This window comes from Bubalus kerabau, chromosome 1, assembly GCF_029407905.1.
Source record: "Bubalus kerabau isolate K-KA32 ecotype Philippines breed swamp buffalo chromosome 1, PCC_UOA_SB_1v2, whole genome shotgun sequence".
Classification (NCBI taxonomy): domain Eukaryota; kingdom Metazoa; phylum Chordata; class Mammalia; order Artiodactyla; family Bovidae; genus Bubalus; species Bubalus kerabau.
Window position 1 is genome coordinate 158,329,541 of NC_073624.1, and position 27,849 is coordinate 158,357,389.

The 27,849-nt window shown below is 50.4% G+C and overlaps 2 protein-coding genes across 3 annotated transcripts in view; one reads left to right on the plus strand and one right to left on the minus strand.

Annotated features, from left to right (window-relative positions):
* The window catches only part of ANXA11 (annexin A11), a 42,076-nt gene extending 32,371 nt beyond the window's left edge, over window positions 1-9,705 (plus strand). For both annotated transcript variants that reach the window (XM_055537451.1, XM_055537462.1), the window contains 8 exons: window positions 707-797; window positions 1,166-1,245; window positions 1,380-1,436; window positions 3,462-3,555; window positions 5,931-6,026; window positions 7,011-7,069; window positions 7,268-7,390; window positions 8,922-9,705. In XM_055537451.1, coding sequence (XP_055393426.1) covers window positions 707-797; window positions 1,166-1,245; window positions 1,380-1,436; window positions 3,462-3,555; window positions 5,931-6,026; window positions 7,011-7,069; window positions 7,268-7,390; window positions 8,922-8,981 — 660 coding nt within the window. In that variant the 3' untranslated portion in view covers window positions 8,982-9,705. The remainder of the gene's footprint in view (window positions 1-706; window positions 798-1,165; window positions 1,246-1,379; window positions 1,437-3,461; window positions 3,556-5,930; window positions 6,027-7,010; window positions 7,070-7,267; window positions 7,391-8,921) is intronic.
* Window positions 9,706-11,210: 1,505 nt separating this feature from the next.
* On the minus strand, window positions 11,211-27,079 carry PLAC9 (placenta associated 9). Its single transcript, XM_055537474.1, has 4 exons — window positions 26,927-27,079; window positions 17,634-17,731; window positions 16,115-16,244; window positions 11,211-15,750 (listed from the first exon to the last, which is right to left on the minus strand). Exons 1-4 carry the CDS (start codon window positions 26,988-26,990, stop codon window positions 15,704-15,706), a joined length of 339 nt encoding a protein of 112 aa, XP_055393449.1. The 5' UTR covers window positions 26,991-27,079; the 3' UTR covers window positions 11,211-15,703.
* Between the last annotated feature and the right edge of the window lie 770 nt (window positions 27,080-27,849).

Consider the following 27,849-nt stretch of genomic DNA (forward strand, 5'->3'; position numbering starts at 1 on the left):
CTGATTCTCTTGCTTCCAGGACACCCTACCATATCTGCCCCCAGTATCACTCCCATTTTATGGTCAAGGAACCAGAGGCACAGAGAGGTGAAGTAACATGCCGAAGGTCACACAGCTAGTGATCATCAGAACCAAGAGGCAACCCGATGCAGAACCCAGGCTACTGACCCTGTCCCCTGCCTCCTCACTGTCCCTTCCTCAGCTGTCTCTTCCATCCTCAATGTTGTTCCCTTTCCTTAGGTGTCTCCAGATGCTCCCCTCTGCACTGTGGGAGTCAGGTTTTCCCCACATGTTCATGCTCTTGCTTTCAAACCGTTTTCTCAGTTTGTCACCTTATTCATGGACTGAACTTGGAATAAAACAGATCTAGGTCCGCCTCTCAGCCCCACCATTTACAGTGTGGCCTTGGACAAGTCACCACACTTCTCTGATGTCTTGGTGTCCTGGAAGATGGAATGGGGATAATCCTTCAAATGGACCTCTACCTGTCACCATGTTGCTATCTTTCCTGGGACTTTCCTGGGACTGTGTGGGAGTTTGGCTGCTTCAGGCCAGGGTAGCAGCAGCAGCGTGACGGGTGGGTCTGTGTCTGTGGCCTCTCCCACTGGGGTTTGTGTCCTGCGGGATCATGGCACCTGCTGTCCCCTGCGTGCCAGCAAGGAGGCTGTCACAAGCTCCTGCTCTGTCGTGCGCTCTGGCTCCGCAGGGGGCAGGCACTGATGAAGCCTGCCTGATTGAGATCCTGGCCTCCCGCAGCAACGAGCACATCAGGGAGCTGAACAGACTCTACAAGACAGGTGAGGCTGGCCCCAGGGCCTCACCCGCCTGGGCCACACCCTCTCCCTCCCGGGGCCTGAACTCTTCCTTCCTGACCTTGTCTCCTCATCTCCTGCCATCCCCAGTACACTGGGCTTCCATCCCAGGCCCAGCCCTGCTTGCTGTTTACACAGAAGCAGGTGACTGGGGTTGAGGGAGGGCTGAGGGAGAACCTGGGCGTGACTAGGGCCAGGTCAGCCTGGGGGTCGTAGCCCTCCCGGTCTCCAGCTGTATGTTCCTGGGGGCCGGGTGGGCCGCCTGTCTCCTTGTGGCTCACTGTTGGCTGTGTGCGGTGCGCAGCTTGGTCCACGGAGCTACAGGGCGGCCCTTCCCTGCATCTCACTTTCAGAGTTCAAAAAGACCCTGGAGGAAGCCATTCGGAGCGACACGTCAGGGCACTTCCAGCGGCTCCTCATCTCTCTCTCTCAGGTACTTTCCCAGGGCAGAGCTTGGGCCCACGGTAGGGAGAGGTGGACGTCTGAGTCACAGGGAAGAGGAGCAGGGAGGGAGGGAGGGATGTGACTCCAAGGAGTGGCCTTGCCTCACAGCCTGCTTCCTTTCAGGGAAACCGGGATGAAAGCACAAACGTGGACATGACCCTTGTCCAGAGAGATGTGCAGGTGAGTGTGATGGCCGCTTCCCTGGCTTCCTGAGCAGGGGCGTTTCCCACTTCCGTGTGTTATGAGGGGTGGAAACAGCAAAGATTAGGAGTGGATTCCAGACTTTCTGAGTTTCACAGGCCCTGCTGCTTATTAACTGTGTGACCTTGAGCGGGTCACCCCACCTTCATAGGCTTCAGTCTCCTGCCCTGTAGGAGGGACCATGTAGGATAATATTAACAGTTGGTAGATCAGTGATGGATGTGGGATTTCATGTGACTCGGTACTTGTGTTTGATTGACTAGACCATTATTCTGTTAAGCTTTTGATTTGAACCTAGAAACCAGCTGCCATGTTAGTTGTGTAGCCTGAGAATTCTGCCCTTGTCCCCAGCCTGGTGTGAACTGCAGACCAAAGGGGGAACTGTCTCTGGCCGTTTCCTCTCTTTGTCCAGGCATCCAAGCGCCTCTCAAGAGGAGTTTGGGTTTCCCACCGATGATGTCAGACCACCGTAGCAGTTCTGGTTGGAGAGGGCCCTGGCTTCCTGGTGGGCTGGCGGGCACTGAGGTGTCCAGGTGAGGACACTGAGGCCCAGGAAGGCAGAGCTGTGTCCCAAGAGACCTGGAGGCAGAGCCTGGACAGAGGCCCAGACGCCTCGCTCACTCCCTGTGCCCAGACAGCGCCTGCCCCTGCCCTGGTCCCGGACCCCTCCTTAACATCTCCCTGGCTTGGGACCCCCATTTCCATAACTGAACTCAGGGCTGGACATCCTCAAAGCCCCAGGCTCTGGCCTTGGCCCTGTGGGGATTTTCCATCGCTGTTTCCTGTCCAGGCCGTTTCTTAGCTCAGGCAGAGGTTGCCTTGGTTGAAGGGTTTCGTGCCAACTACTCTGCCTTCTTACTTCTGGACCTGCTTGTCTTCACCTTGATTTGTGGGGTCTCTGAGCCCCTGATGGGCACCTTCTGCCCTCAAATATTGGTGCCTTTAAGTCCACGAGCTGCTGCTACCTGAGGCTCGGAAGGCACTTTGGAGCCATCTGGTTCAAAGGTTACCAATTGGCATGTATATTGAGCTTAGACCTTAAGAGGAAACTGCACATTCTTCCCATTTACAAACATAAAATGGTGTGTGCAATGAAGTGGTAGGCACCTATCACATGAAGTCCACATCCATAGCTGCGATCTGTCAATTGTAATAGTTATTGCCTTATGTGTTTCCGCTTCTAGATAGGGAAACTGCCTTTAAGATGAGAAATTTCATATGGACATCTGGATTTCTGGCTCCCCTGGTAGCTCAGTTGGTAGAGTTTCTGCCTGCAGTACAGGAGACCCAGGCTCAGTTGGTCGAGAATCTGCCTGTGGTGCAGGAAACCCAGGTTTGATCCCTGGGTCGGGGAGATGCCTTGGAGAAGGAAATGGCAATCCATTCTAGTATTCTCACCTGGAAAATTCTAGGGACAGAGGAACCTGGCGGGCCATGGGGTTGTAAGAGTTGGACACGACTTAGCAACTAAACCACTGCATGAAAAGTGGATCTGGGGGCTGTGAGCCTTGTTTCTCTGTCCTGTTCTCAGCTGAGAAGCACCTCTGTGTAGTCCCCATGGTCCCCACCACTCTCTGGCCTTAAACTGCCCTGATTCCTGCATTTAAGTTACCCAGTGGCCCCTTCGGGCTTTCAGGTTGGTGTCCCTGAATCTAATTCACACTTCCCACGTTAGAGCTGAGAGCACTGAGAGGGTCAGTGACCTGCCTGGAGTCCTGTGGCAAGAGGGTAGTAGAGCTAGAACTGAAGCCTGTGTTTTCCTTTGTGCTGCTGCCCCCTTGGTTCCTTGCCTGTCCTGGACCCAGCGGCCTAGGCTCTCCTGGCCCAGGGGATGTGTGGATGGCATCTATCTCAGCACAGTGAATGGAACTCAGTTGGGGCCCTGCCCCCCTTTCCCTCCCCTCTGGGCTTCAGGGCCCAGAGATTCTGCCCAGCTGTCCTAGGTGACCTGGGCCTGGAGTCGGGGGTGAGGCCTGCATGCCTATCTGTCCATCTTCTGTCCAGGAGCTCTATGCAGCCGGGGAGAACCGCCTGGGAACAGATGAGTCCAAGTTCAATGCAATTCTGTGCTCCCGGAGCCGGGCCCACCTGGTGGCAGGTAAGGCTGTCCTGGCTTCCCTGTAGCCAGGAAACGGATTGCAGAAACACTTGGCAGTTCCTCACTGCAGAGGCCTTTCACTTCCTTGAAAGAGCCCCCAGTGGCGATTTACAGGATTTTATGAGCATGTTTCCAGCGTGTGCTGGCATCTGGTTCTGAGGAAAGCGAGGGAAGAGGTGAGAGAAAGGGGGTCCTCCTGATGGCTAGTATCTTTACCTGCTAGAATTTTTTCAGAGTTTTTTTGTTTGGGAGCAGTTTTTAATTTCTTTTTTTTTTAATTGAAATACAGTTGATTTATAATGTTGTGCCAATCTCTGTTGTACAGCAAAGTGAGTCAGTTTTACACATTTATACATTCTTTTTAAAATGTTCTTTTCCATGGTTTATCCCAGGAGATTGGATATAGTCCCCTGTACTCTACAGGTGGAAGCCCCGCTGACAGTTGCATGGGCTTAGGTGTCTATCTTGAATAAAACAGGGAGCCAGTGGAGGGCTCTGTGTGAGGGAGGGGAGTGATTTGACTTAGGTTTTGCAAGTGTACTGGCAGTTGTACTGAGAAGAGTGACGGGGTCTATGTGAAGAAGGAAACCAGTTAGGAGATGGCTGCGTCAGTCCAGGGGAGCAGTGATGGTGGTGTGGACAGCTGGTAGGAGCAGGTGGTGAGAAGGGGTCAGATTCTGGCTGTGTCTGTGGATGAATTGGATGTGGAGTGTGAGAGAGAGAAAGGACCCCGGGATTTGTCCCCGCTGCGCCAGTGGGAGAGGGCGGGGCCCTTGACTGAGAGTGGAGGGCTTTAAGGAGGGAGGGGAGTCAGGAGCCACAGATGCCGTGGAGGCCACTAGGTTTGTGAGCCCGGAGGTCTGAAGAGGTCTGGCTAGAGGTGGAAGTTTGGGAGCTGAGTGGGTCGAAGGAGTTTGAGGCCCTGGGACTGCCTTGGGAGGGAGCACAGCGGTCTGAGGACAGGGCTCTGGCCATGGCAGGAGACTTAGGAGGGACACCCAGAGAAAGGGGTGTCCTAGAGGCCAGCAGGGTCAGCGTATAAGAGGGAAGGTGAGGATGGAGAACGATGATCACACCTAGCCGCGGGGTGGGGTCTCCAGCACCCACTGTGTGCATGCACTGAGCCTTTAATAAAGGCCAGTAGATGCCATTCTCCCACTTCACAGATGAGGAAGGGGGTGAAGGGCCGCCGGGGAAGTCAGGTACCCAGCTGGTAATGAGGCAGAGCTGGCATTTGCCTCAGCTGCCTGCCCCCATAGCACACACGTGAGCCTCTGCACTACACTGTGATGGAGCGTGCGCACACATTCATCTTGGTCCTTAGTTATTTTTATAAGTATGAAATGTGTTTGTAGCACATCAGAACTGCACGAATGATACTAGTCAGGAGAAAAGAGCTGAGCTGAGTTGGGCACAGAGGTAGGAGGAATCATGATTCTGATATGCACACGACAGCAGTTTGGAGAAGACAGAAACTGAGACCTTGGCCAGGGAAGAGGAGGTTATATCCTGGGGGCAGAGCTCAAGTTAGGACCTGGGTCTCATGGCTCCACCTGCCTCTCTTGGAACCCACAGCTCACCTCCCATGGGTGCTCAGCCCAACCCAGGGTAAGCTGGGGTGCCGGAGTGGTGTTAGCTTACAGTCAGATTGAGAAAGACCGACGCACAGAATGGAGAAGGGCTGGGACTGGAAGTGGTGGGTCTGAGAAGAGCGTATTGGCGTTAGGGCTCCTGGACAGGGGATGGAGGTACAGTGGGCAAGCGGAGGCGCTGGTAGGGGGCTGCGTGAGCAGGCCGGTGCTGGGGGAGTGCACGTGCCCGGGGGTGAAGAGCCGGCAGACTTGAGAGCTGGGCCAGGGTGGCCACTGGGACCGCCTGGGGTGCCAGGAGCAGAGTGGGAGGGGCTCTGGGAGGAGGCAGAGCTCTCACCACGCGTCCTGTCCAAGTCAGCTCAGGCTGCCATAATAAAATATCACGGGCCGGGTGGCTTAAACAGCAGAAATCTATTTTTTCCCAGTTCTGGAGGCCAGAAGTCCAAAATCAAGGTGCCGGCAGTGATGGTTTCTCCTGAGGCCTCTCTGCTTGGCTCGTGCGTGGCCCCTCCTTGCTGTGTCTGTGCATGCTCTTAGCTCTGTGTTTGCGGCCCTGGTGTTTGCTTGTGTGTTCAGATCTCCTTTTCTGATAAAGACACCAGTCAGATTGGATTTGGGCCCATGCTGAGGGCCTCATTTTAACTTAATTACCTCTTTAAAGACTATCTCCAAGTACAGTTAAATTCTGAAGTCCTGGGAGTTGGGACACTTCAACACAGGAATTTGGGGCGAGCGTCAGGGACAGAATTCAGTTTATAACGTGTCCCTCTGTCTTCCCACTAGTTTTTAACGAGTATCAGAGGATGACAGGACGTGACATTGAGAAGAGCATCTGCCGGGAGATGTCCGGGGACCTGGAGCAGGGCATGCTGGCTGTGGGTAGGTGTCTCAGCCTGCCTGCTGGGGCCTGGGGTGTGTTGTGAGTTTTCTGGGTGCTCACCCACCCTCTGGTTGAGGACGAGCATAGTGAGAGGGTCCAAGATTGTTAAATCCAGCTGCCTACGTAGTGGGAAATCAGGCTGCTTCCTGGATCACTGTGTTGCTGTGCCCCCAGCGGTCTTGTTTATATTTCAAGCCCAGCCCCGGGGAGGGAGCTGCAGTGTGAGCACCAGTGGGAGCATGACCAGCCGCTCTCCGGGAGGAAGATGACTCACATCCTGCCAAATCTTCTCTAAAAATACATCCCTGCAGGCAGTTGTCAGATGTTTGTGATGGAAACACGTGGAAAGATTTTTTTTACTTGCAACAGCAAAACAGGCCCTGGCTGAGGAAAGCTGGCGTAGCTCCCAGGACAGTGCCTGGGTTCTGTCCTCCAGAGCAGGGCCTGGCATACTCCAGGCCAGTCCTCCCCCAGCCCTCCACCTGAGGGTTTGGCCCCTCTTTATACCCACTTGGGACTATCACAGGTTGTCCATCTTCTGCTTTGCTTTTCTTGGAGCTTTATCAATGGGACAGGTTCCCCTGTGTCCCCTAGGTAGGTATCATGGCCTGAGAACCCTAGTTAGATATTCATTCTGCTCAGACATCCTTCCCCCCGAGTGTCATGCCATCCCAACAGGTCCCCTCCTGCCTGAGCAGCTGTATGATTCCTAACCCCCATCCACATTCCTTCCCTACACAGCTTCCTCCATCACGCTGGTTATCAAGAAAGGGGTTGTGTTGGTGTCCAGGCTCTGCCTGTTTCTATTCCAGAGGGCTGGAGCCAGGATCGTGGGATAATTGAGCCTGAAGGAGATGAGGGGGGAGGAAGATGGATGCAGTGGTGTGTTTGATGGACAGTCGGCCTTCTGAGAGGAGGCTGTGTACTCCATGCCCCGCTAGACTGAGTTTTCTGCAGGTCAACTTATGCTTTCTCTCTTCCAGTGAAATGTCTTAAGAATACCCCAGCCTTCTTTGCTGAAAGGCTCAACAAGGCCATGAGGGTAGGTAATCCCCAGGTGCAGGGTCTGGGTGAGGGGGGTATCTCAGCCCATCCTGTGATTGGGACCTTGCTCAGGGGAGGAAGCTTGAGGAGAGCCAGCCTTCCTCCAGAAGGGGCGGGGAGGGGCCTAGGGCCCAGAAAGGTAGGGACTGGATGGTGAGGAGGTCCATAGCTCACGCTCTTGGGCCACTGTCTTTAGGGAGCCGGAACCAAAGACCGGACCCTGATCCGCATCATGGTGTCTCGCAGCGAGATCGACCTCCTGGACATCAGAGCGGAGTATAAGCGGCTGTATGGCAAGTCGCTGTACCACGATATCACGGTACGGGCCTCTGGGGACCGTCTGGGCTGTCTGCCTGACCGCTCCCACTATCCCCTTTGCTCCTCCTCCTCACAGCTCCTATGGGCTTGGCCTCAGCCAAGCGTGGGCTTCTCGTCTGTGGTCCTCTACTTGCCCTCGTCAGCTTTCACTTGTTCGCCTGCATGCACAGCAGCAGCTTGTCAGCTCCTAATGGCAGTGGGGGTCTTGACCTTGTTCTCACCCCACCCTCCATCCCAGCATCCAGCACAACTGCTGTTCAAGAAATGGTTGGCAGAGGAGGGTCCACAATCAGCACGAGAGACTCACGGTACCATGCCCCACACACATGTACACCTAGGGCCTGGCCTTCAGAGTCCAGCCACCCTGTGGATCTGGCATCCATCAGTGAGAACTCAGGTCCCAAGCCCTCCAGAGGGTGCATGGCTCTGGCTCCCTGACGAGTCACCTCTTTCAGCTTTATGGTGGAGGCAGCACAGGAAGGCAGTTCAGAGCAAGGGCTCGGGGGTCACACCACTTGGGGTCCAGTTCTTTTCTATTAATATTTGCTCACTGTGTGATCTCACACAGCTTGCGTAAACCTCCCTGAACCCTAGTTCCATCATCCTTAAGATGATCCCATCCCCAGAAGTGTTGGATCTTGAAGGGAGTGGTCCATGTGAAGCGTATTGTATGACATGTACGTGTCTAATAGATACTAGTGCCTCTTTATCACTGTGTGCCAGAGACAGTCTGACAGAATTGATTCCTGTTGCAGGAGGAGTGGGAAGGAGGGGGCTTGATAGTTAAATTCTGAACTCACATGAATCCTAAAATTGAAACTGCCACACCCAGGTCCTGATTTCAGACTCACTGGTGTTTGATGTTGGGCATCTTTTTGAGAGAAGCTTCTCTCTCTCTCTTCTTGGCTATAGAAACAGTGCTGCTGATAGCAGTCTTGTGTGTGTCAGTAGGCTGTGGGCATCTGGAATAAGGCATAGGCCTTGCCCTCAAGGAAGAAAATGATCAGAAATTAGCTCACTGTGGCCTTACTTCTAAGTGCAGTGGACAGTTGGAGGAGAGCTCAATGTGAACCGGGAGCCGAAATGGTAACTGTCTCCTCCACTGGACAGTCGTATCAGTAGATGGCATTTCCGGTACAGGACACAGTGGTGCCTTATGGTATAATCCCTGTTGAGTGCAACAGAAATGCACTGGGCAGAGGCCGCCATCAGTTAGACCTGGGTAGGGGGTGTTTCTGGCTGTTTAAACATTTTTTGTGTTTGTTTTTCAAATTCTGACTTTGATCACTGGGGTGAGTACAGCTTTCAGTTTTTTCGCTGGAGGAGACTAGGGAGGCTGAGCTACACTGTCCATGGTCCAGGCACTGTGAGACCAGCAAGTGAGCTGCTCACCTGCTCAGCAGAATGGGAAATTTCGTAAGACAGGGCCACCTCTCTGTAAGGGCACTTTGGGCAGAAGAAAATCAAGAGCCAGGAAGCCAGAACTTATCAAGCCTTTCTTAATTTGATGTCTTACTCCTTTCTGTGACCAGGGAGACACTTCAGGGGATTACCGGAAGATTCTGCTGAAGATCTGTGGTGGCAACGACTGAGCAGTGGCTGGTGGGTCACTTCTGTCCACCTGCTGGCAACAGCAATGCCAGGAAAAGGCCAAAAGAATGTTTGTCTGTTTCTAACAAATCTACAGAGTAGCCCCCAGGTGTCACAGTTCAGACCAACTGTAGAGCCTTGGCCCCATCTCCTCCCCCGCCCTTGATCCGTGCATTGTGCTTGTGCCCGAGAACCTAGTCAGTCTCGAACTCTCTCAGGACGCCTCCTCCCCATCCTGACCCCTCACAGCCTCTTGCAGCTAAAGTAGATGTTTTGTTTCCTGACTCATGCAATCATTCCCCTTTGCTTATGGCTGAAACTCTTGGCTTCCTTCTAGTCATGTGATTTTGTATGTTTAGAGGTTTTTTTTTTTTTTTTTAATATATAGTTGCAGACAGTTGCATACACATCTTTGCTGCATACAAAGTTTGGATAAAAGAGGTGGGGGGTTGGAGTGCCATGTCTTCACTGAGGAGTAAAAGGGAAAACCTTTCAGGGTAGACTCTGCATCTGGTTAAAATGTGTCATGAGCTTTGTTATTGCCAAACTCACTCCTTTTTAGAAAAGAAAAGGCCAGAAAGTCATCTGTTCTTTCTTCTACACAAACCACAAGAACAAAGCCAGCTCCCTGCCAGTGACAGGGCTTCTTGTAATTGAGAATGTGCCTTAAACCTGAATGTTGATGGCCAAATGCTGTTTCCAAATTAAAGTCAGCCAGCTCTGGAATGTTCTGGAAGTGTTTTCCTGGTGCCAGTTTGCTTTCTCATGCTTCATGATTCTGCCCTGTAGCTTAGGGGTTCCATCCTTATTAGCTCGTAAAAAGTTATATGGCTTTAAATAGAAACTTGTGCTTAGGAAACCCTGAATATAAGTAATTTGCAGGGACTGGGCCTTAAGGACATGAGAAATGGGGGTTCCTGAAATCTTTGTTCAGGGCCTGGATGCTGAAAAGGCACACAGGGTTGTGGGTAAGATGTGGGTACAGTGAAGTCCACTAGGGCAAGGAGGAGGAGTGTGGTCCTTCCCCCAGGTCTGGAAGGAAGGCCACAGGCAGAAGGAAGTGTGCATGACTCCTGGGGGTAGCTTTACAGCAGAAAGTCGGAGAGGCATGAGATCAGCTCCTCCCCGCAGGGACGCTTTGGTCTGAAAGGGAGCTCCAGGCTGTGGTCTCACGGTGGTCCCTTTGCCCCTTTGTTGGTCGTATCAGGAGAAGTCGAGTCCAGAAGGGGCAGACTTTCTAGAAATCGTTGTGTCTCATCCAGAAGCCCAGAGCTTGTCTTCTCGTCAGTGGTCTCCACTCCCTTCTGGGTTTCTTATGTTGAAAGTTTAGAAAGGAGAGAAGCCAGAGGCTAGGGTGGGAGCCCAAGTCTGCTGAGCCCTAGCAAGGGCCCCAGGGAGTGCCTTGTCCACAAAGTAGACATCTGCTTTGGGACACCAGTTTGTCTCCTCCCTGCCTTCTGGACACAGAAGAGGAGATGGCCTAAGGGGCATGAGCTGGACAGAGCCTGGTCTACCCTACCAGAGAAGGCTGCTGTGGGCTCTGGAATGGAAGGCAGGCAGGCCCTGCTTGTCAATTCAGCTCTGCCTCAGTTCCTGTGCCTGGAGCCCCTTGACCAACACCCAGCATGCTTGGCCATCCTTGTGCTTTGGCAGGGAGTTATATTCCTAGCATGGAAATCAAGCAAAATCGTTCCCCCAGGCAGATACTAGCTTAAAACGTTTGCTTCATCAACCCTGAAAGCTCTCTGCTTGTGTTCTTCTAAAAACAAGGACATCGTTTCTCATTCCTCCACCTGGCCCTATACAGGGTTCACTCTCAGCAGAGGATCCAATCAGTCAAGCCCCCAACTCTACAAGGGGCTCTTATCCCCTCCCACTCCTTGGAAAACTCACTTTGGCCTAATACTGGTGTCCACTCTGAACCCAGTGCAGCCCTGAAGCAGAAATAACACTGGTCCAGGAGTCAGGCATCCCTATTATGGCCTCAGCTCAGCTACTGATTGGCTGTGTAACCCTGGGTAAGTTACTTCTCCTCTTTGGGCCTAAAATGAAGGGGAGACTAGATCAGAGCTTCTTAAACTTCATTGTAGTCAGCAAAAATGGTAGAGTAGGGAACTTGAAAGCCTGTTCCTCCAAAAAAGTGACAAGATGGTAAAAACTGTCAGAATCAACTTTATGAGAAATCTGACAATGAACTGAAAGTTTGCAGCAACCAAAAAAAAAAAAAAAAGCTTTAAAAAAAACAAAAACTGAGTCTTGGTAAGAGGGTCTTGGGGCATTCTCACTTACCCAGCCTTATCCTCCTCACCCCAGCTTGGCAGCCTCAAGAGCGGCATCCACAGTCCTTTATAGGTTCTTAGCAATGGATGGAGCAGAATGGACCTTGTTCTCAAGAATTATGGTTGGTTGTTTTGATCTGTCTGGTTGCTTCCAGGAAGGCTGACTCAAATGACTTTCTTTTATTTTACCTAATTTGGAACTCTCGCAAGGTGCAGGTGGCAACCCTCAGGGATATTTGAAGGCAGTTTCATTAGCACTAATGCCTGGAGAGAGGGATAACAGTTGGGGCAAACAGGTGACAAATTGAAAAGTTTGGGGAGCAAAGGCTGACAGTGTGATGCTTTGCAGAGTCATGGTTTTGGAGTGCTCCCACTAATTCCTGGGAATCTGGAAGGCCAAACGCATATTCAGGGCTGGGCATATGCTCAGAAGACTTGCCTCTGGCAGACCTTCAGGCTCTGCATTTGCAGGAAGTGAATGCTACTGCAGAGTCACACACTGGCTGGCTGAGTATCAAAAGATTGCCTCCAGTACACACAGAGCACATTTGTAAAGACTGGGAGATTGGGGTTTTGTTGTTCCAGGAGTTAAAGGAGATGACATTGAATCACTAGAGGCCATTAAGTTAGTTGAACAGATACTTCAGTGGCCACACTTGACAGAGAATACAAACTTTTAAAAAATCAGTTCAGAAAGCCACTAGACAAACTACAAGAAATTCAGCAAGCAGCAACAACAAACTCGGGAAGGGGAAGAATATGATTTCCAGAGTTTTCACATAATGTTCAAAAAATGCCCAATTTTCAACCAAAATTACAGGGCATGCAAGGAAACAAAGTATGACCTATATATAGAAAGACAAGATCACTTAGGTTCAAGAAGATATTTGAGAAAGCAGAAGAAAGAGTTGACAAACTTCAAGGTAGGTCAATTGAGATCTCCCAATCTGAGGAGAGAAGAAAATGGAGCCTAAGACCTGTGGGACATCATCAAGTATATCAACATACACATAATGGGAGTCATAGGAGAGAAAGCAGAAATATTTGAAGAAACAGTGGCTGGAATCTTACAAATTTGATGAAAGACATTAATCCATACATCCTAGGAACTCAAGGGGTATTTTTATGAAGATCTCCTTTGAGACACATTATAACCAGAGTGTTGACAGACAAGGAATTGTGAAGTCAGCAATAGAGAACTGACTTGTCACATAGAAGGGATCTTCAAAAATATTAACACCTGATTTCTTGTCAGAAACCATGGAGGCTAGAGGGTTATGGGATGACATATTCAGTGCACTGGGAAAAAATGTCAACAGGAATCCTGCTGCTGCTGCTAAGTCGCATCATTTGTGTCTGACTCTGTGCGACCCCATAGACGGCAGCCCACCAGGCTCCCCTGTCCCTGGGATTCTCCAGGCAAGAACACTGGAGTGGGTTGCCATTTCCTTCTCCAATGCATGAAAGTGAAAAGTGAAAGTGAAGTCGCTCAGTCGTGTCCGACTCCTAGTGACCCCATGGACTGCAGTGCACCAGGCTCCTCCATCCATGGGATTTTCCAGGCAAGAGTACTGGAGTGAGGTGCCATTGCCTTCTCCCCAACAGGAATCCTATATCTAGCAAAATCGTCTTCAAAATTGAAGCAAAAGTTAACATTCCTGGGTGAACAAAAATTGAGACAAGTTTTTTGCTAGTAGACTTTATGAGAAATGCCAAAGAAAGTCCTTCAAACTGAAATGAAAGGATACTGTAATTAAAATCCACATGAAGAAATAAAACATTGTTAAGGTATTAACGTGGCTAAGTCACTTCAGTTGTGTCCAACTCTTGCCATCCTATGGATGCCAGGCTCCTCTATCCATGGGATTTTCCAGGCAATAATACTGGAGTGGGTTGCCATTTCCTACTCCAGAGGATCTTCCTGACCCTGGGATGGAACCCGCATCTCTTCTATCTCCTGCACTGGCAGGCAGGTTCTTTACCACTGTGCTACCCGGGAGGCCCGGAAGTACTTTAAGTATAAAGGGAGTAAATTCTCCAATTAAGAGGCAGATGTTGGCAGACCGAGGGCACACCCTAATAAAATTAACCCATCAAGACATAACTGTAAATACATACGCATCTAACAGTAGAGCCCCAAAAAGTCAAACATGACGATGGAAGGGAGGAGTAGTTAAGCAGTAGTGGTTGGAACTTCAACACCTCACTTACCCTATTGGATAGAAGAGACAAAAGGAGTAAGATACTTAGGAATAAATTTAACCAAGGTGGTGTAAGACACACACACACACACACACACACACACACACACAATTCCTGTGCTCATGGATTAGAAGACAGTACTGTGGAGATAGCAATACTCTAAAAAATTGATCTATAAGTTCAATATGTATCAAAACTTCAACTGCGTTTTGTCCATGTGGACTGGCTGATCCTAAAATCCATAAGGAATTGCATGGAATTCCTTAAAAAGCAAAAAGAGTCTTGAACAAAGAGAACTCATAGTTCTTAATGTCAAAACTCGCCACAGAGCTGTAGTAATTGAGTGTGATGCTGGCATGAAGAAGGTGTATGGAAACATGGGCTAGAATCGAGCTGTAACCCTTATACTAGGGACTTTTGACAAGGGTGCCAGGTGCCAGGGCCATTCAGTGGGGAAAGGATATTTTCTTCAACAACTGTCCACAAACCAACTAGCGAAGTGGAATCTTCACCTCACGCCACATATAAACATTGACCTGAAATGGCTTTAAACAAAACAATGTAAGAACTAAAGCTATAAAAATCTTAGAAGACAGGAATAAATAATTCATAACTTTGGATATGTCAATGGATTCTTAAGATTGATACCAAAAGAACAAGCAAAAAATAGATAAATTGAATTTCATCAAAATAAATTTGGATATCAAAGGACACTATCAAAATAAGACAACCCACAGAATGGGAGAAAACACTTGTAAATCTTATTTCTGATAAAAGGTTAGTATCCACCTTAACATAAAGAACTCTTAGAACCCAACAGCAGAAAGACAACCTAGTTTTTTAAATGGGCAAAGGATTTGAATAGACTTTCTCCAAAAAAGATAACAGAAGTGACTCACAAACATGGAAAGATGCTTAGCGTCACTGCTGCTGCTGCTGTCGCTTCAGCCGTGTCCCACTCTGCGACCCCACTGCCCGCAGCCCACCAGGCTCCCCCGTCCCTGGGATTCTCCAGGCAAGAACACTGGAGTGGGTTGCCATTGCCTTCTCCAATGCATGAAAGTGAAAAGTGAAAGTGAAGTTGCTCAGTTGTGTCCGACTCTTGGCGACCCCATGGACAGCAGCCCACTAGGCTCCTCCGTCCGTGGGATTTTCCAGGCAAGAGTACTAATCATCAGGTAAATGCAACTTAAAGCCATGAGATACCACTTCACATCTAGTGTGATGGCTGTCACCAGAGAGAGGTGTTGGGGAGGATAAGGAGAAAATTGAAAATCTTATATATTGCTGGTAGGAACATAAAGTGGTACAATTGCTATGCAAAAATGGTGAATCTTCAAAAACAAAGAGTTACTATTTGACTCAACAATTCCATCCAAAAGAAATGAGAACACATACCCACCCAAACTTACGCATGAATGAATGTTCATAGTGTTATTCAGAATACCCCAAAGCGCAGACAACCCACATGTCCACAGATTTGATGAATGGATGAATAAAATATGATACAGCTACATAATGGAATATTATTCAGCTGTAAACAAAAATGAAGTATTGATACAACATGGATGAACCTTGAAAACATGGTAAGTGAAAAAATGTCAGACACAAAACATGAGTGATTTCCAAGGGAGGTGGGAGGGGGGATGGAAAATGACTGCAGGGGGTGATGAAAATTTCTAGAATTAGGTGGTGGTGATTGCACAACACTGAACCCACTGAATCGGTACCATTTTAAATGGTTAAAGTTTAGAATTTTATGTGAATTTTACCTCAATCAAAAAGGTAAAAAAAATTTAATGTGCACACACATCGCGGGGGCAATCTCATTAAAATGTAGATTCTGGGCAGGGCCCGGAATTCAGCATTTTTGATAAGCTCCCAGGTGACTCCTATATTGTTCACCCATGGCCACATACTGAGTAAGAAGGCTACTCAGAGGGCCCTTCCACTGTGCTGCCTTAAAATTCTGGGCCTCGGGTGCCTCACCTCTTGAACCCACCCCTGCCCCGTCCATCTCTGCAAATAAGAATGGTGGAAGCGTGCAGATGGACTGGTGCTCTTAGGTCTGAGTCTGCAGGGGTGCGAGCCTCAGGGCATGGGGGCAGACGGAGAAGGGGCTGTGGCTGCAGAGGTCACTGTCAGCAGATACAGAGAGGACCAAAGGAGTAGGTTTTATTTTGCACAAAGCTGAGGAGGCCAGGCCAGAATGCCTGTTCTGTTCTCAGAGGAGGGCCATTGTGTCACTGCCAGCTGCTGGGCGGCTCCAGCTCTGGTGCTCGAAAGCGATCTGAAAGAGAGGGGGCAACCTGGGGGGTGAGGGAACGGGTACTGACTGCTGCCTGCCCTCCCCTGCCAGTCCCCCAGGGACTCCTGTGCCAGGAACACAGCTCAAGGAGGAGGCAGCTGCTCTGCGTCAGGGTGGTGCTGAGAGTGGAACTCTGCCAGGTGCCCTTTCCTGATGCTGGGCTACAGCAACCCCGGGGTGTGGGCAGACCACTCTGTTGGGGCGGGGAGGGGGGATTCCTCCCAATTCTGTCCCGAGGAGAAGCTGGGGACTCCCTGGCTTGTCCAGGTTACACGAAGTGGCGTGGTCGTCCCCACCCTGCTGCCCAGTCCCAGAGGCTGTCATCTCTGCTCCCCAAGCTGCTCACCATCTCCATCTCCCAGGAGGTCGGGGATCGGGCTGAAGGGCCCCGGGGGCAAGTTCCAGGCCAGCTCCTCCAGCTGACCCAGCAGGCCTTTGACTTCTGCCTCCAGGTGCTCCACGGTCTTCTCCACCGTCTAGAGTGAGGAGAGAAAGCGGAGGACAGTAGGGGAGTGAAGACAAGAGTGGGGTCAGTCTTGCTTCATCAGCCACATCCTCTGGAGCCCGTGGCAGCAAGTAGGGTGCAGCGGGAAGAGAACTAGGTGCCAGGGGACCTGGGTCCTCCTGGTTCACGCACTGCCCCCACCTGCCTCTCAGCTCCCAGATGACAAGATTCGAGGGGCTCACTCAAGGCCACTCCTGGCTCTCGCGCTCAGGGGTTTTGCTTAATCACTGGTTTGGGGCGTGGATGGACTCAGATCCCTTTTCCCTTTTCAAGATGACACCACTGGGAGCTCACATTTCTTTTGTTGCCCCGCCCCCTGGTGGCGACTCTGCCAAATGACCGTTTTGGCATTTTGAAATTTTCTTTATTCGGGGTTCTTAACTTTTTTTGTAAATGAACCCCTTTAGTAGTCTGGTAAAACCTATAGACTCCCATCAGAAGAATGCTTTCATTGAGAAAATAAAATATATTGGATTTGCAAGGACATGCTGCTACTGCTGCTGCTAAGTCGCTTCAGTCGTGTCCAACTCTCTGCGACCCCATAGACGGCAGTCCACCAGGCTCCTCCGTCCCTGGTATTCTCCAGGCAAGAACACTGGAGTGGGTTGCCATTGCCTTCTCCAATGCATAAAAGTGAAAGTGAAGTCGCTAAGTCGTGTCCAACTCTTCGCGACCCCCATGGACTGCAGCGCACCAGGCTCCTCCATCCATGGGATTTTCCAGGCAAGGGTACTGGAGTGGGGTGCCATTGCCTTCTCCGTCCAAGGACATAAACTGCATTAAAATATTAAAGTATTTAAATTTTGATATAAAACGTATTACCTTAAGTAACAGCAGACCTAACAACTACTGAATTTTTAACACACTGATTAGAATAAATTGAGATATAAGTTGAGATATTCAGTGACTATAATGATATGAAATTCTCTGATTTCTATTGATGACAAAGTCAAGGTACAATTGTTTTTTCTCTAGAGTGAATGAGAGTGCTAAACTTCAGCTAAAGGTTTGTGAAATAAAGTGCAGTTTTTTTCCCCCACACAAGTTTATGGACCTCGAGTTACAAGCAGTAGCTGTATAACAAAACACAGCGACTGAATTTCCACCTTCTCATCTGGTGAATATGCAGAGATCTCCAGCTGGAGGCAAGCAAGTTTCCAGGGGAGGCAGGGTCTGTTGGGGGCTGGTCAGCCTAACAGTACAGGTAGGGCATGGAGATGTTTAACATGGTGGCCAGGGAGCAGGACTGGCCTAGATTGCCCAAATTTTCAAAAACCAGATTGGCTTGAGCCCTCTAAAGCCACCACCAGCCTGGCAGATGGTCCCGAAGCTGCATGTCCTCCCAGGTCACCCTCGTTACCTCCTCGATGACGTCCAGCCGACTGTGGACAGCCGTGTACGTGTCACAACCTGTGCTCTGAGCCGAGTCTCCTCGGGAGGGGAGGAAGGGTTCATCAGCTGTGGGAAAACAAGTCTTGTCACTGTGGGGCCCTTGGTTTCCCTATAACATTAGAGTCTCTTACAAAGTACCTGGCTCAAAGGAGGTGAGTCCAGAAAACAGTCCAAAGAGAAGCAGAGAGGGCCAGGATGTGAATGTAGGGCTACCCTACTCATTCATCTCTAGGGCCATGGTCACCTACAGACCCAAGCGGGCATCCTCAAGGAGGTGCGGCCTGAACTGGGTAAGAAAAGGAAGGGAAGGAATGTTTTAGCCAGAAAGAATGAATGTGCAAAGATAGACATGAGGTAGCATGGCTCAGTGCAGAAACCCTTGGGTGTCTGGAGTGGCTGGAAAGTACCAGGTGGCTGGGGGATGAGACTAGAGAGGTGGATGATGGAAACAAAGCTGGGGTCCTAATCAATCATGATGTTTGTTTGGGGGGTTATTTTAACAGGAGAGTCATGTAGTCGTATATGAATTTTTAAAATACAGAGAATGAATTGGAGAGATTCATCTTTAAAGGCAGGAAGTATCATAGTAACTGGTGTAAGAGCTGGTGAAAGGAGACAGCTGTAGGAAAAGAGGAAGAGTATGTGTGGAGATACTTTAGAAATAGCATTATGTGCCACATGGTGTGCTCAATAAATGCATAAACTCAGCCAACCTCTACAACCAATGACTATCCACAGTTTACACATAAGGAAATTGAGAGGGGTGAAGGGATACGTCCAGCGTCACACAGCTAATAAGTGGAAGCTCTGAGGCTCAACCTGTTCAACATCATTTTCCTCCCCACCATTGGCTCCTCGTTGATTCTTCCTGGCACCAGCAACCTTCACACCAGAAGTCTTAGAGCCTGGTTTTGAGCTCAAGTTGCGGGGTTGGTGGCTCTGAGATGTTTTCAGGGCATCCAAGTTGGCTGGGTCCTTGGAAAACATGGACACTCAGGAAGGGGGACACTGCTCCAGAAACAAAGAGAAGCCAAGCACTTTAAAGAGGATGAAACCGCATGGCCTAAAGAGGCACTGGGGCCTAGCAAGATAAAGTCTGAAACACAGAGCAACAGAGAAGTTGATGCCGAATGCCATCCCAGCGCTTGGAGTAAAGAGGTGCCAGCAGACCAGAGTCGTCGCAGTGGGATGAGAAGGGAAGGAAAGGCCAAGAGAAGGAAACAGAGATCCTAGAAAACATTACCACCAAACTGGGCTGCAAATGGACATCAGATCACAAGGTCTAAAGAAGTGTTTATTGTTATTTCCAGGTTTTTAAGCATTGAAGAAACTAAACCATGCTTTTAGCCTGAGGACAAGAAGCACCCAGGAGAACTGAAAGAATGCATTTCCTGAAAAGATGCGAGGCCACAGAGTCCAGAAATGGTGATGGGGGTGGGGGTGGGGGTCACACGTGGAAGGAAGAGAGAGGACACGCTGCAGAAATGGGTAAAAAGTTCTACTTAAAAGGGTCAAGAAGTTGAGCAGGTCCCACCTAATAACCGCTCTTAACTCGGTGAAGAGGGGACTCATCTGCTGAAAACTCATGCAGGGTTAGCAAAGAGGAGAGTTCGTTGTGAAGTTATTGGGAATTCTATGAGCAGGCTGATAGACACAGCCACTAAAATGGGAGCCATGGCAAGAGTACTTTCACCATGGAAACTGACAAACGCATTGTTTCCCAAGAGCCAGTGTATCAGCACCCCTGGGTAAGAAGCCTGAATAAACAGAGGGGGTGAGGAGAATGAAGGAGGCAGTTAGGAGGATGGTAGGGAGTGACAGTGCCAAGGAAGCCCCGCCCCGCCCGCTCAGCAGGTGGGTGTTAGCGTCAAAGGCAGATGGGTGGACAAGCTGAAACCTGGGAGTCCAGGGGATGAGTGTGGTAAAGGGCAACAGAAGAGAAAGGAGCTGAGGATTCAACCAGCCAGGGCTTAAGTGGCTGAGTTCTGGAGTCCAGCCTGAATAAGGAAGGGGAAAAGGCCAATCAGAGGACTCATAATTGGGAGAAATGGAGGGGCTGAAGGCACTGGAGGTCTCGATGCAATGATGGGGGTAACAGAATTTAGCTTTGAGAGGTGGAGCAGCTTCACAGTGACAATACTAAGGCTGTGGGCATCTGAAGAAGAGTGGGGTAAGAGTTTTTGGACTTGATCTTTGTAAATGCAAAACTCTTGTAACTCTAAGACTCCGGTGTTGACTGAGTTGCCCAAGGGGACATATAAAGTTGCCTAGAAGGTTGGCAGGCCTTGAGGTAAGGATGGAGATGATAAGCCATTTTGCTGGTGATGAATGTGTAACTCTGAAGGCTGGGTGACTTGTCCAAGATCACACAGTTGGCAAATGACTGAACCCCAAGCACCCTGGCCTCCTCCTGGCCCCACTAGCTGGTCAGCCAGCTGGTTTTCTGGAGCTCTGCCAGAGTCCCCATGCCCTAAGAGTCTCTGGTCCCAACTCTGTCTGGACCCCAGCTCTTCCACACGGGGTGAGAGCCAAGCCCAGGGACAAAACTTCCTTCCACTCGGAGCGTCTTTTGCGGAGAACAATTTCGGTTTTTACTTTCTGCTTTTTACTACATCCATCCACTGAACTTAGAAAAACCTCTTCAAAAAACACTGGTCTTCTTGTTGACTTTGGGGTGGGAGGGGATGTAATAGTGGCACTTGGGTTATTTTTTTTAAAGGAGCCTTTTAAAGATCTATCCTGAAATATTTATAGATACAATGCTATTATGTCTTGGCTTTACTTCAAAATAAGCCAGGCCTGGGAGTGGGAGGAGGCATGGCTGGGAGTATTGGACATTGGTCAAGATTGACCAAGACTGGTAATTGTTGAAATTGAGTGATGGCGACCTGGGGTGGGGGTTGGAGGGTTCACTCCGCTATTCTACTTTTGTATGCATGGTTTGAAACTTTCCACAATATAAGGCAGTTGTCCAATGAGGTTGTCAGCAAAAAGTATGAGTCCTTGTGGGCTTTGTGCATTGATACAAAATGTTCTGGATGGGTGTTGGGGGGTGTTCTGAGAGACCTCACCTGGAGGGCTGTGCTCCATTCTGGGTCATTCACTGAGAGAAGGCTTTGGACAGGCAGAGGCAGCTCTAAAGGGGCCACTGTGAAGGGACTCCAGATGTTGACTCATATGTCTCAGCTGAAAAAACTGGGGTGCTCAGCTAGAGAGAAAGGACTTGGAGGGGGCAGGCAGAGCTGTTCTCAGCCACACAGAGGGCTGTCCTGGTCTAGGTCTGTGCCCACACACACCTTCTGCAGGCTCTGCCCAGAGGGGCCTTTGGCCAAGCCTTTCCCTTGAACCCCACCTGCCCTCTCCCAGACCCTATATTCTCCTCCCCCTGCCCCAAGCACTTAGGCCAAGAGGAAGCAGGGTGACCCTGCTGGCCAAGCCGGGCCCTATCAGCCCTCTAAGTCACGAGCAACATGAATCTGCTCCCCTTGCTCAGCCTAAAACATCCTGTTCTCTGCGTGTCTGTGATGAGGCCTGACTTGGCTCCTAGACCCCTCGAGGGAAGAGGCTGGGCTGAGGCTGCTCTCCACATGACACGGCAGTAATGCGTCGCATCTGGACACAACTGCGCCCTGGGCTGCGGCACAACTGTCTGTGAGCTCATCCAGGCCTCCCGGGGAGCTCTGCTGAGAGGGCGGGTAGGGGTTTGGAGGGGGTGGCTGTGGCTGGGAAGAGCCCGGCCACCCTGCCCCGCCGCGCCCTTCCCCACGGGGGTTCTCATGGCGCTGACCTCAAAGCCTGAAGGCAGAAAGCACACTGCAAGCCTCCGTTCTCAGCCGCGCACTGGGGCGGCCAGTGGGAACTTCCTGCTCCCTGAGCCTCCGCTGCCTCCTCAGAACATGGCTTTTGGGGCAGTGGGGAGGGCGAGGCGCTCCCGAACAGATGCAGCGCACCCAAGGTTCGTCTCTCAGACCTCAAATGAGCTACCAGGACAGAACCGCGATGAGTCTAAGGACAAGTTGCTTGTCTGCCCAGAAACTCCAGCAAGGCAAGAGTTAGGCAAGGACTCCCTTCGCGCTGTCTTGCCAGTAAGGAGCTCATGATAATGCCCGCCGGCCTCACGGGGCTCCAGGGAAACTCAAACCAGAGGAAGAAGAGTGGGGGAGGTGGCAGATTATCCCGCTTGACCACGGAGGACCAAGGCTGCGGTTCCCAGTGTTCCCTTTCTCTGCTCCCCCCGTCCCCTGCCTGGCCAGTTGGGGAATGGACCTTCTTGGATGCAAGGTTGTTTTCCTTGGCCTGGCGCCTGCTCAGGGCCTGTGTGCACCCTGGACTGCGCCTCGGGTGGAACATCGTGAGAGCAGGCTGCCGGTGGGGGGTGGGTGGGGCCAGAGGCCCAGCGCAGGCGAGGGGTAGACGCTCCGGTTAAAGGGGCGTGGCCACTGGGCCCCCAGCCTCTGAGGCGGGAGTACGGCCCCCTCCCACTGACAGATAGAGAACTTTTTTTCCTCTAGACCTGAACACTCACTAAGAAAGTGCACAACTCAAATGATTTCTGATCCTGAAAAGTGCTGCTCTGACCAGCTACACTTGTAGCCTGGGGCTTAATTCTATGTGACCACATTCAATATAATATCTAATAAATTTGACCACATTCAATATTTGTATTAAAATTTCTGCTTCATTCCAGGCCAGTGTTGTTGTTTTTTTCTTTTTTAAGCAGAAGAATGTTATTTTCAAACAATTATATGAAGAACTCTAATCTGTGGACCTGCTCTGGCTGAAACAGGAGAAGGCTGCTTAAGCCCCTCAGAGGGACCTCAGATACTGGGAAACTTGTATTTTGGGAGCGATATGTTTCCTCCCTTGTTCCCTGGTCATTTTCCAGAGGTGGATTTGAGCCTTGCCGGTGACTCTGAGAGCTTACCAATGCAGTCAGCGGGTGGTTAAAGTGAGGAGACAAGCTGAGCGGCTGTAACAAAGAGCCCTCCCTCACCCCCCAGTCACACACGTGTTTATTTCTTTCTCCCTTAATCAGTTCAGAGGTGGACTGGCTGATGTTCCGGGCTGGCAGGCAGCTCTGCTCCCCCAACGGCCGTACAGGAAACCAGATTCCTTCTACCTCAGAATCCTACGTTTTTTCATCCACTGGGTTATAAAGTACTAGAACATTCCTAAATCCCCACCACACCAAGGCCTAGGAAGCCATCCAGGATAAACTTCTCTCCACATGCTGTGAACAGAACATGAGGTTGGGAGTCAGAGGAGTGGCCCCACCTCCACTGCTGGCTGACTGTGCTCTTTGCCTCTCACTCAGCTTCTTCTGCAAGGGATCCTCCCTGCCCTGCCTACTTGGCAGGACTGCCATGCTGATTCAAGGGGATTCCGCATTTGAAGGTACCTGAGAACTGCCAGATGATGTGCAAATGCCAGGTAAGGCATTCACCAGGTGGGCTGGAGACTGAGCCGGTCAGTGTAAGCCCCTGTGGTCTTCTCTCTCCACATGGAGCCAGTGTTCTTCACTAGGTAACCCTGGCTAGGTCTCCTCAAGGTGGGGAGGCATCTGCTCTGGGACTACACTGTACAGGGGTCCAAGGGGTGCTTGGGAGGGGCTTTGCCAACAAGCACACCGAGGCTTCAAGGCTGACTGGATTTTCTGGGCTCTGTTATAAGCCAGTCCCACTTGCTGGATCCTTGGTTTCTCCACCTTTAGAATGGGTACAGCCATACTCTATGTTTGAATCCACTATCAATTTATAATCACATTACATGCCAAACTTTTTGTTCAGTGCTTACCTGCATTATTATCTCTTTTAATTCTATCTGTAAGCTCAGTACTCCTACATCACTTTTTTATAGGTTAGAAAACCAAAGATCAAAGAGGTTGAGTCATGCCCAAGACTACGTGGCTAGTAGGTGGTGGGGACAGGATTTCAATCCTACCTGCTTGACACTATGCTATGCTTTGGGAGTTCTGTGATGAGTTAAGGGCCTCCCATCTTGGGATCTCAGCTGCCTCCTCTGTAAAATGAGGGGCTGGACAAGCATAGGGCAAAAGGGACCTGTACCCACGACACCTGTGCACCTGTCATGAGGCCCAATAAGAGCCCAAATGTGTACATTGGATCAAATTGTCTTTGAGAGGCTCACTCCCTGTCATGCATTTTTGTAAGAAGAAATTCAGTGATCCTTACCACGCATGCTACGTGCTAAGTCACTTCAGTTGTGTCCGACTTTTGCGACCCCATGGACTGTAGCCTGCCAGTCTTCTCTCAGTCTTCTCTGTCCATGGGATTCTCCAGGCAAGAATACTGGAGTGGGTTGCCATGCCCTCCTCCAGGGGATCTTCCTGATCCAGGGACTGAACCCCAGTCTCTTGACTCTCCTGCATTGGCAGGCGGGTTCTTTACCACTAGTGCCACCTGGGAAGATGTCTCACCATAGCTCGAGCATCTTCTTTCACTCAGAGCAAAAAAGCAGAATCCCAATGGAAGACAGTCCACAGGGACCTGGAGTGATGGTGGATTCCTGTAGGCCGAGGCATGGATGAGAATGGCTAATGGGACTATGCTCTAGGACTTGAGACTCCTCTGATAGCAAAACAGAAAAGGAACTCAGCTGAAGTCTTAACTTAAAAAAAATTCTCTACAAATAGCACAGAACTGTCTATTTCACTCAACACATAAAAGACTTTATAGAGCAATACGAAAAATCCTAATACCACAATTGAAAAGGCCAAGACAATTCACAAGAATTAGAAATGACCAATATTCATTTGAAAAAAAAATGGGTAAAAAAAAATCCAACCTTGGCAGTAATCAAAGAAATTAAAATTAAAGCAATAAACCACATAAACCATCTTAGAGTATTCTTGCAAAAAAAGTCTAATTGGAATTAGACGACGCTTCTAGATCTAATTCCCAGTTTATAGACAATACAGGGAAAAGGAGAACATTTAAATGACATATAGAAGCTAAAATTTAAATGTGAAAAGCTATAGGACTAGCAATGCAGTTTCTTTACCAAATGAATTTTAAGAAAAAAGAGAGAAAAGAACCTTCTAAAGAAACTCAAAACTTACTAAAAGAAACTTAATGGACATATCAACCAAAACCCAAATGTATCCACCTCGTTTGAATCAAACAGACCAAATATAAAACCATGACACCATTAGGGACATGAATCCTGACTAGATAGCTGATGATATTAAGGAATTATTGTCCACTTTTAGGGCGTGACAGTGGTATTTTAGTTATTAAAAGATTATTGATGCTTTAATAATACATAAGGTAATACTTGTAGATGAAAATATTTAGTGCCTGGAGTTTCCTTTAATCTGAGGGAGCGGAGAGAAGGTGGATTAGATGAATTAAGATCTGTCAGGAATCCATGGAGGTTCCTTACACTATTCTGTGTGTATAGCCAAAAGATTTGATAATCAACAGTTTAAAAAAAAATGGTATAATTGTCTGAAGTCTGAAAGGTTATATAAAAAAATGTTTGAACATAATGTGAAATTACATAAATACATTTATACTTTCTTTTTTTTCTTAATTTGAAGCAATGAGCATGATTAGGAAGAAAATAATGTTTAAAATGGCTTTAAGACAAAACTTATATACCAGTCATAGCTAAGGGGCCACAGAAGGTCAGCCACTGTGGGCAGTGGCCAGCTCCTCCCTCTGGGGGAGCACAGACTCAGCTTTGTCCCCTCAGCTCCTGGAGGTGGGGAGTCTGGAAAGAGGGGGCAGGTGGGCGGTGGGCCAGGAAGTAGGGGGTGGGGGGATGCCACTGTGGGCCGGGCTCTATGCTGGGTGGTCTGAGCCACTCCTCACTCAGCCTGTGAGGAAGGGGTTGTTGGTCCTCCTTTGCCAACCTCAGTGGAGAAACTGGCTCAGAGAGGTCAGTGGAGCTGTCTGAGGGCTCGAGGGAAGGAGCCAGTGTGTGTTGACAGGTGTTCTGCGCTGGGCACTTCCCTTTCCTCCAGCTCTCTGGGTGGCTTTCATTCTCCCCAACTTACAGAAGAGGAAACAGCTTCAGAGAGGTGACATGACTCACCCAAGGCCACTCAGCCGGGGGCTGGCCAGGAGCAGGACTGGCCTCAGCCCTTTCCCTGGTGCTCCCAGTTCCCTGCCAGGGGAGCTTCCGTCCTAACATGGGGCACTTCCTCTGGCTCCAGGTGGATGGGGGAGCAGCCCGACAGAGGGCAAGGGTGTGGCTGAGTGGGCAGGAGACCTGCATGCCTGGGCAGACTGAGCCTTCCCCTCACCTGTACAGCTGTGAGCACCAGCCGTCTCTGGTGGAGGTTGGCAAGAGAGCTTGGGTAAATGCCAACTGTAAAGTGCTACATAAAGTGCAGAGTCTTGGGGTGGTGGAAGGAACATCTGTGCCTACAGTGCAGTTAGTCCTTCTGCAGCCTTCCTGTCCGAGCCTCACCTGCGAGGGGACAGCTCTAAGGCTGCTGTCAGGGGAGCTAGAGGGGATAAAGCACGGCAAGGAACCCAGCCTGGAGCACCCAGAGGCCTTCCTGCGGCCGCCTCCCCACCCACCCAAGGCTGCTCCGGCCCTCTGGGAAGCTCTCCAAAAGGCTGACAATGGGTCTCTTCTCCTCTACTGCAGGACCTCCTCAGACTACCAGGCAGGTGAAGCCGAGACCTCCAGGGGCCGCCTGCCTGGCCCCTACCAGCTGGGCCGGACCAGACCGGGGTGGTCTGCCTGCTGGAGCTCAGCATCCCAGTGAATTCCCCAGGAAAGGAGGCCTGGGTGCTTCGCAGGCCCGCCCCACCCTGCAGACCTGACCATTCACCTCCTGATCCTGGCCCCCTCCTTCCTCTCCTCCCCACCTGGGGCATTGGGTTTCTCCACCCTCTCTCCTTTTTTTGTTTCTCTCAGATCTTCCTCTTTTCCTCAATATCCTCTCTGCCTCTCCCCTTTCTCTTGCCATTTTAGTTCCTCTGTTTCTTTCCCACTAAACTTTTTCTGTCCTCATTCACAGCTCACACCCATCTGTTTACCTCCGAAATCTTTCTGTCCCAGCCTCTCCCTTTCTCTCTTTATTCTTTCCTTTTTCTATGTCCCTCTGCCTTTTTCTGTTTCGTCTTTCCTTTTTCTCTCCCCATCGCTCTCTCTCTGCCTTTATCTCCCTCTTTCTCCATCTCTCTCTCTCTCCATCTGGCTCCGTTCCCATCTCCCTCCCTCTCTTCTGCTCCTTCCTCCAGGTCCGCGGTCTCCCTAGCCCTCGCCCGGCTCCCGGGCCCCACTCACCGGCGAAGGCGCCCGGGGCGCGGAGCAGGGCGAGCCCGGCCAGCGCGCAGAGCAGGGGCCGCATGCTGCCGGCCGGCGGAGCGCAGCGCCGCTTCTGCCGGCGGCCGCCCTCCCCGCCCTCCCCGGGATCGCGCCGGCCCGCCTGGGAGGAAATGCTCGCAGTTCCAGCCAAGATTCCTGGGCGGCTCCGGGCTTTCTGGCTCCAGCGAGCCCGCCCCCTCCAGAGACCCCGCGAGCCGAGGGGCGATGTGCCAGGCTGGGCGCCTCCCCAGGAAGGGGCCGCGCTCTGAGCCCCCTCACCTCCCCCTGGGCCCGAGCACAGAACAGAGGATGATGGAACCGGAGGCCCAATGATCCGTTATGAGCCCATTTCACAGACCAACAAGTTGCAGTTTCCAGAAGTGCCACCCACGCCTGTGGCACAGGAGCTGAATCCCTAACTTCACGGAGTAATCAGCTCTGATGACATCAGATAGTGTCGCTCTGAGAGGGAGGCTCAGAAATGGAGGGTCTGCATTCCACAGAAATTTTGTCCTTCTAAAGGAGTAACAGTATTGTTAAAAGATACTTTCCAAAGGAATATAGTGGATTTGTTATTGACCCAGGTTCTTAAATAGAAATTGATGGGGACTTCCCTGGTGGTCTAGTGGTTAAGAAACCACCTTGCAATGAAGGTAACCTGAGTATGATCCCTGTTCAGGGAACTAAGATCCCACACGCTGAGGAACAACTAAGCCTATATGCCACGGCTGCTGAGCCCTAGCGCCACAAGTTGAGAGTCCCTTTGCCGCAATGGAAGATCCCACATGATGGCAACCAAATAAATTAAAAAAAGAAATTGATAAAATGCCAGATCAGGCAAGGCTTTATTGGATCTCTTACCTAAGCACGCCAAATAATAGGTATGGGTGCCCTTGCTTGCT

Bases quoted from the DNA above. Each gene is read 5' to 3' on its own strand.
- PLAC9 (XM_055537474.1), bottom strand. From the start codon at position 26,990: ATGCGGCCCCTGCTCTGCGCGCTGGCCGGGCTCGCCCTGCTCCGCGCC. The intron at 17,732-26,926 runs GTGAGTGGGGCC...GTTTTCCCACAG, and splicing joins CGCCCCGGGCGCCTTCGCCG to CTGATGAACCCTTCCTCCCC. The intron at 15,751-16,114 runs GTGAGCAGCTTG...CCTCTCTTTCAG, and splicing joins CCTCCTGGGAGATGGAGATG to ATCGCTTTCGAGCACCAGAG.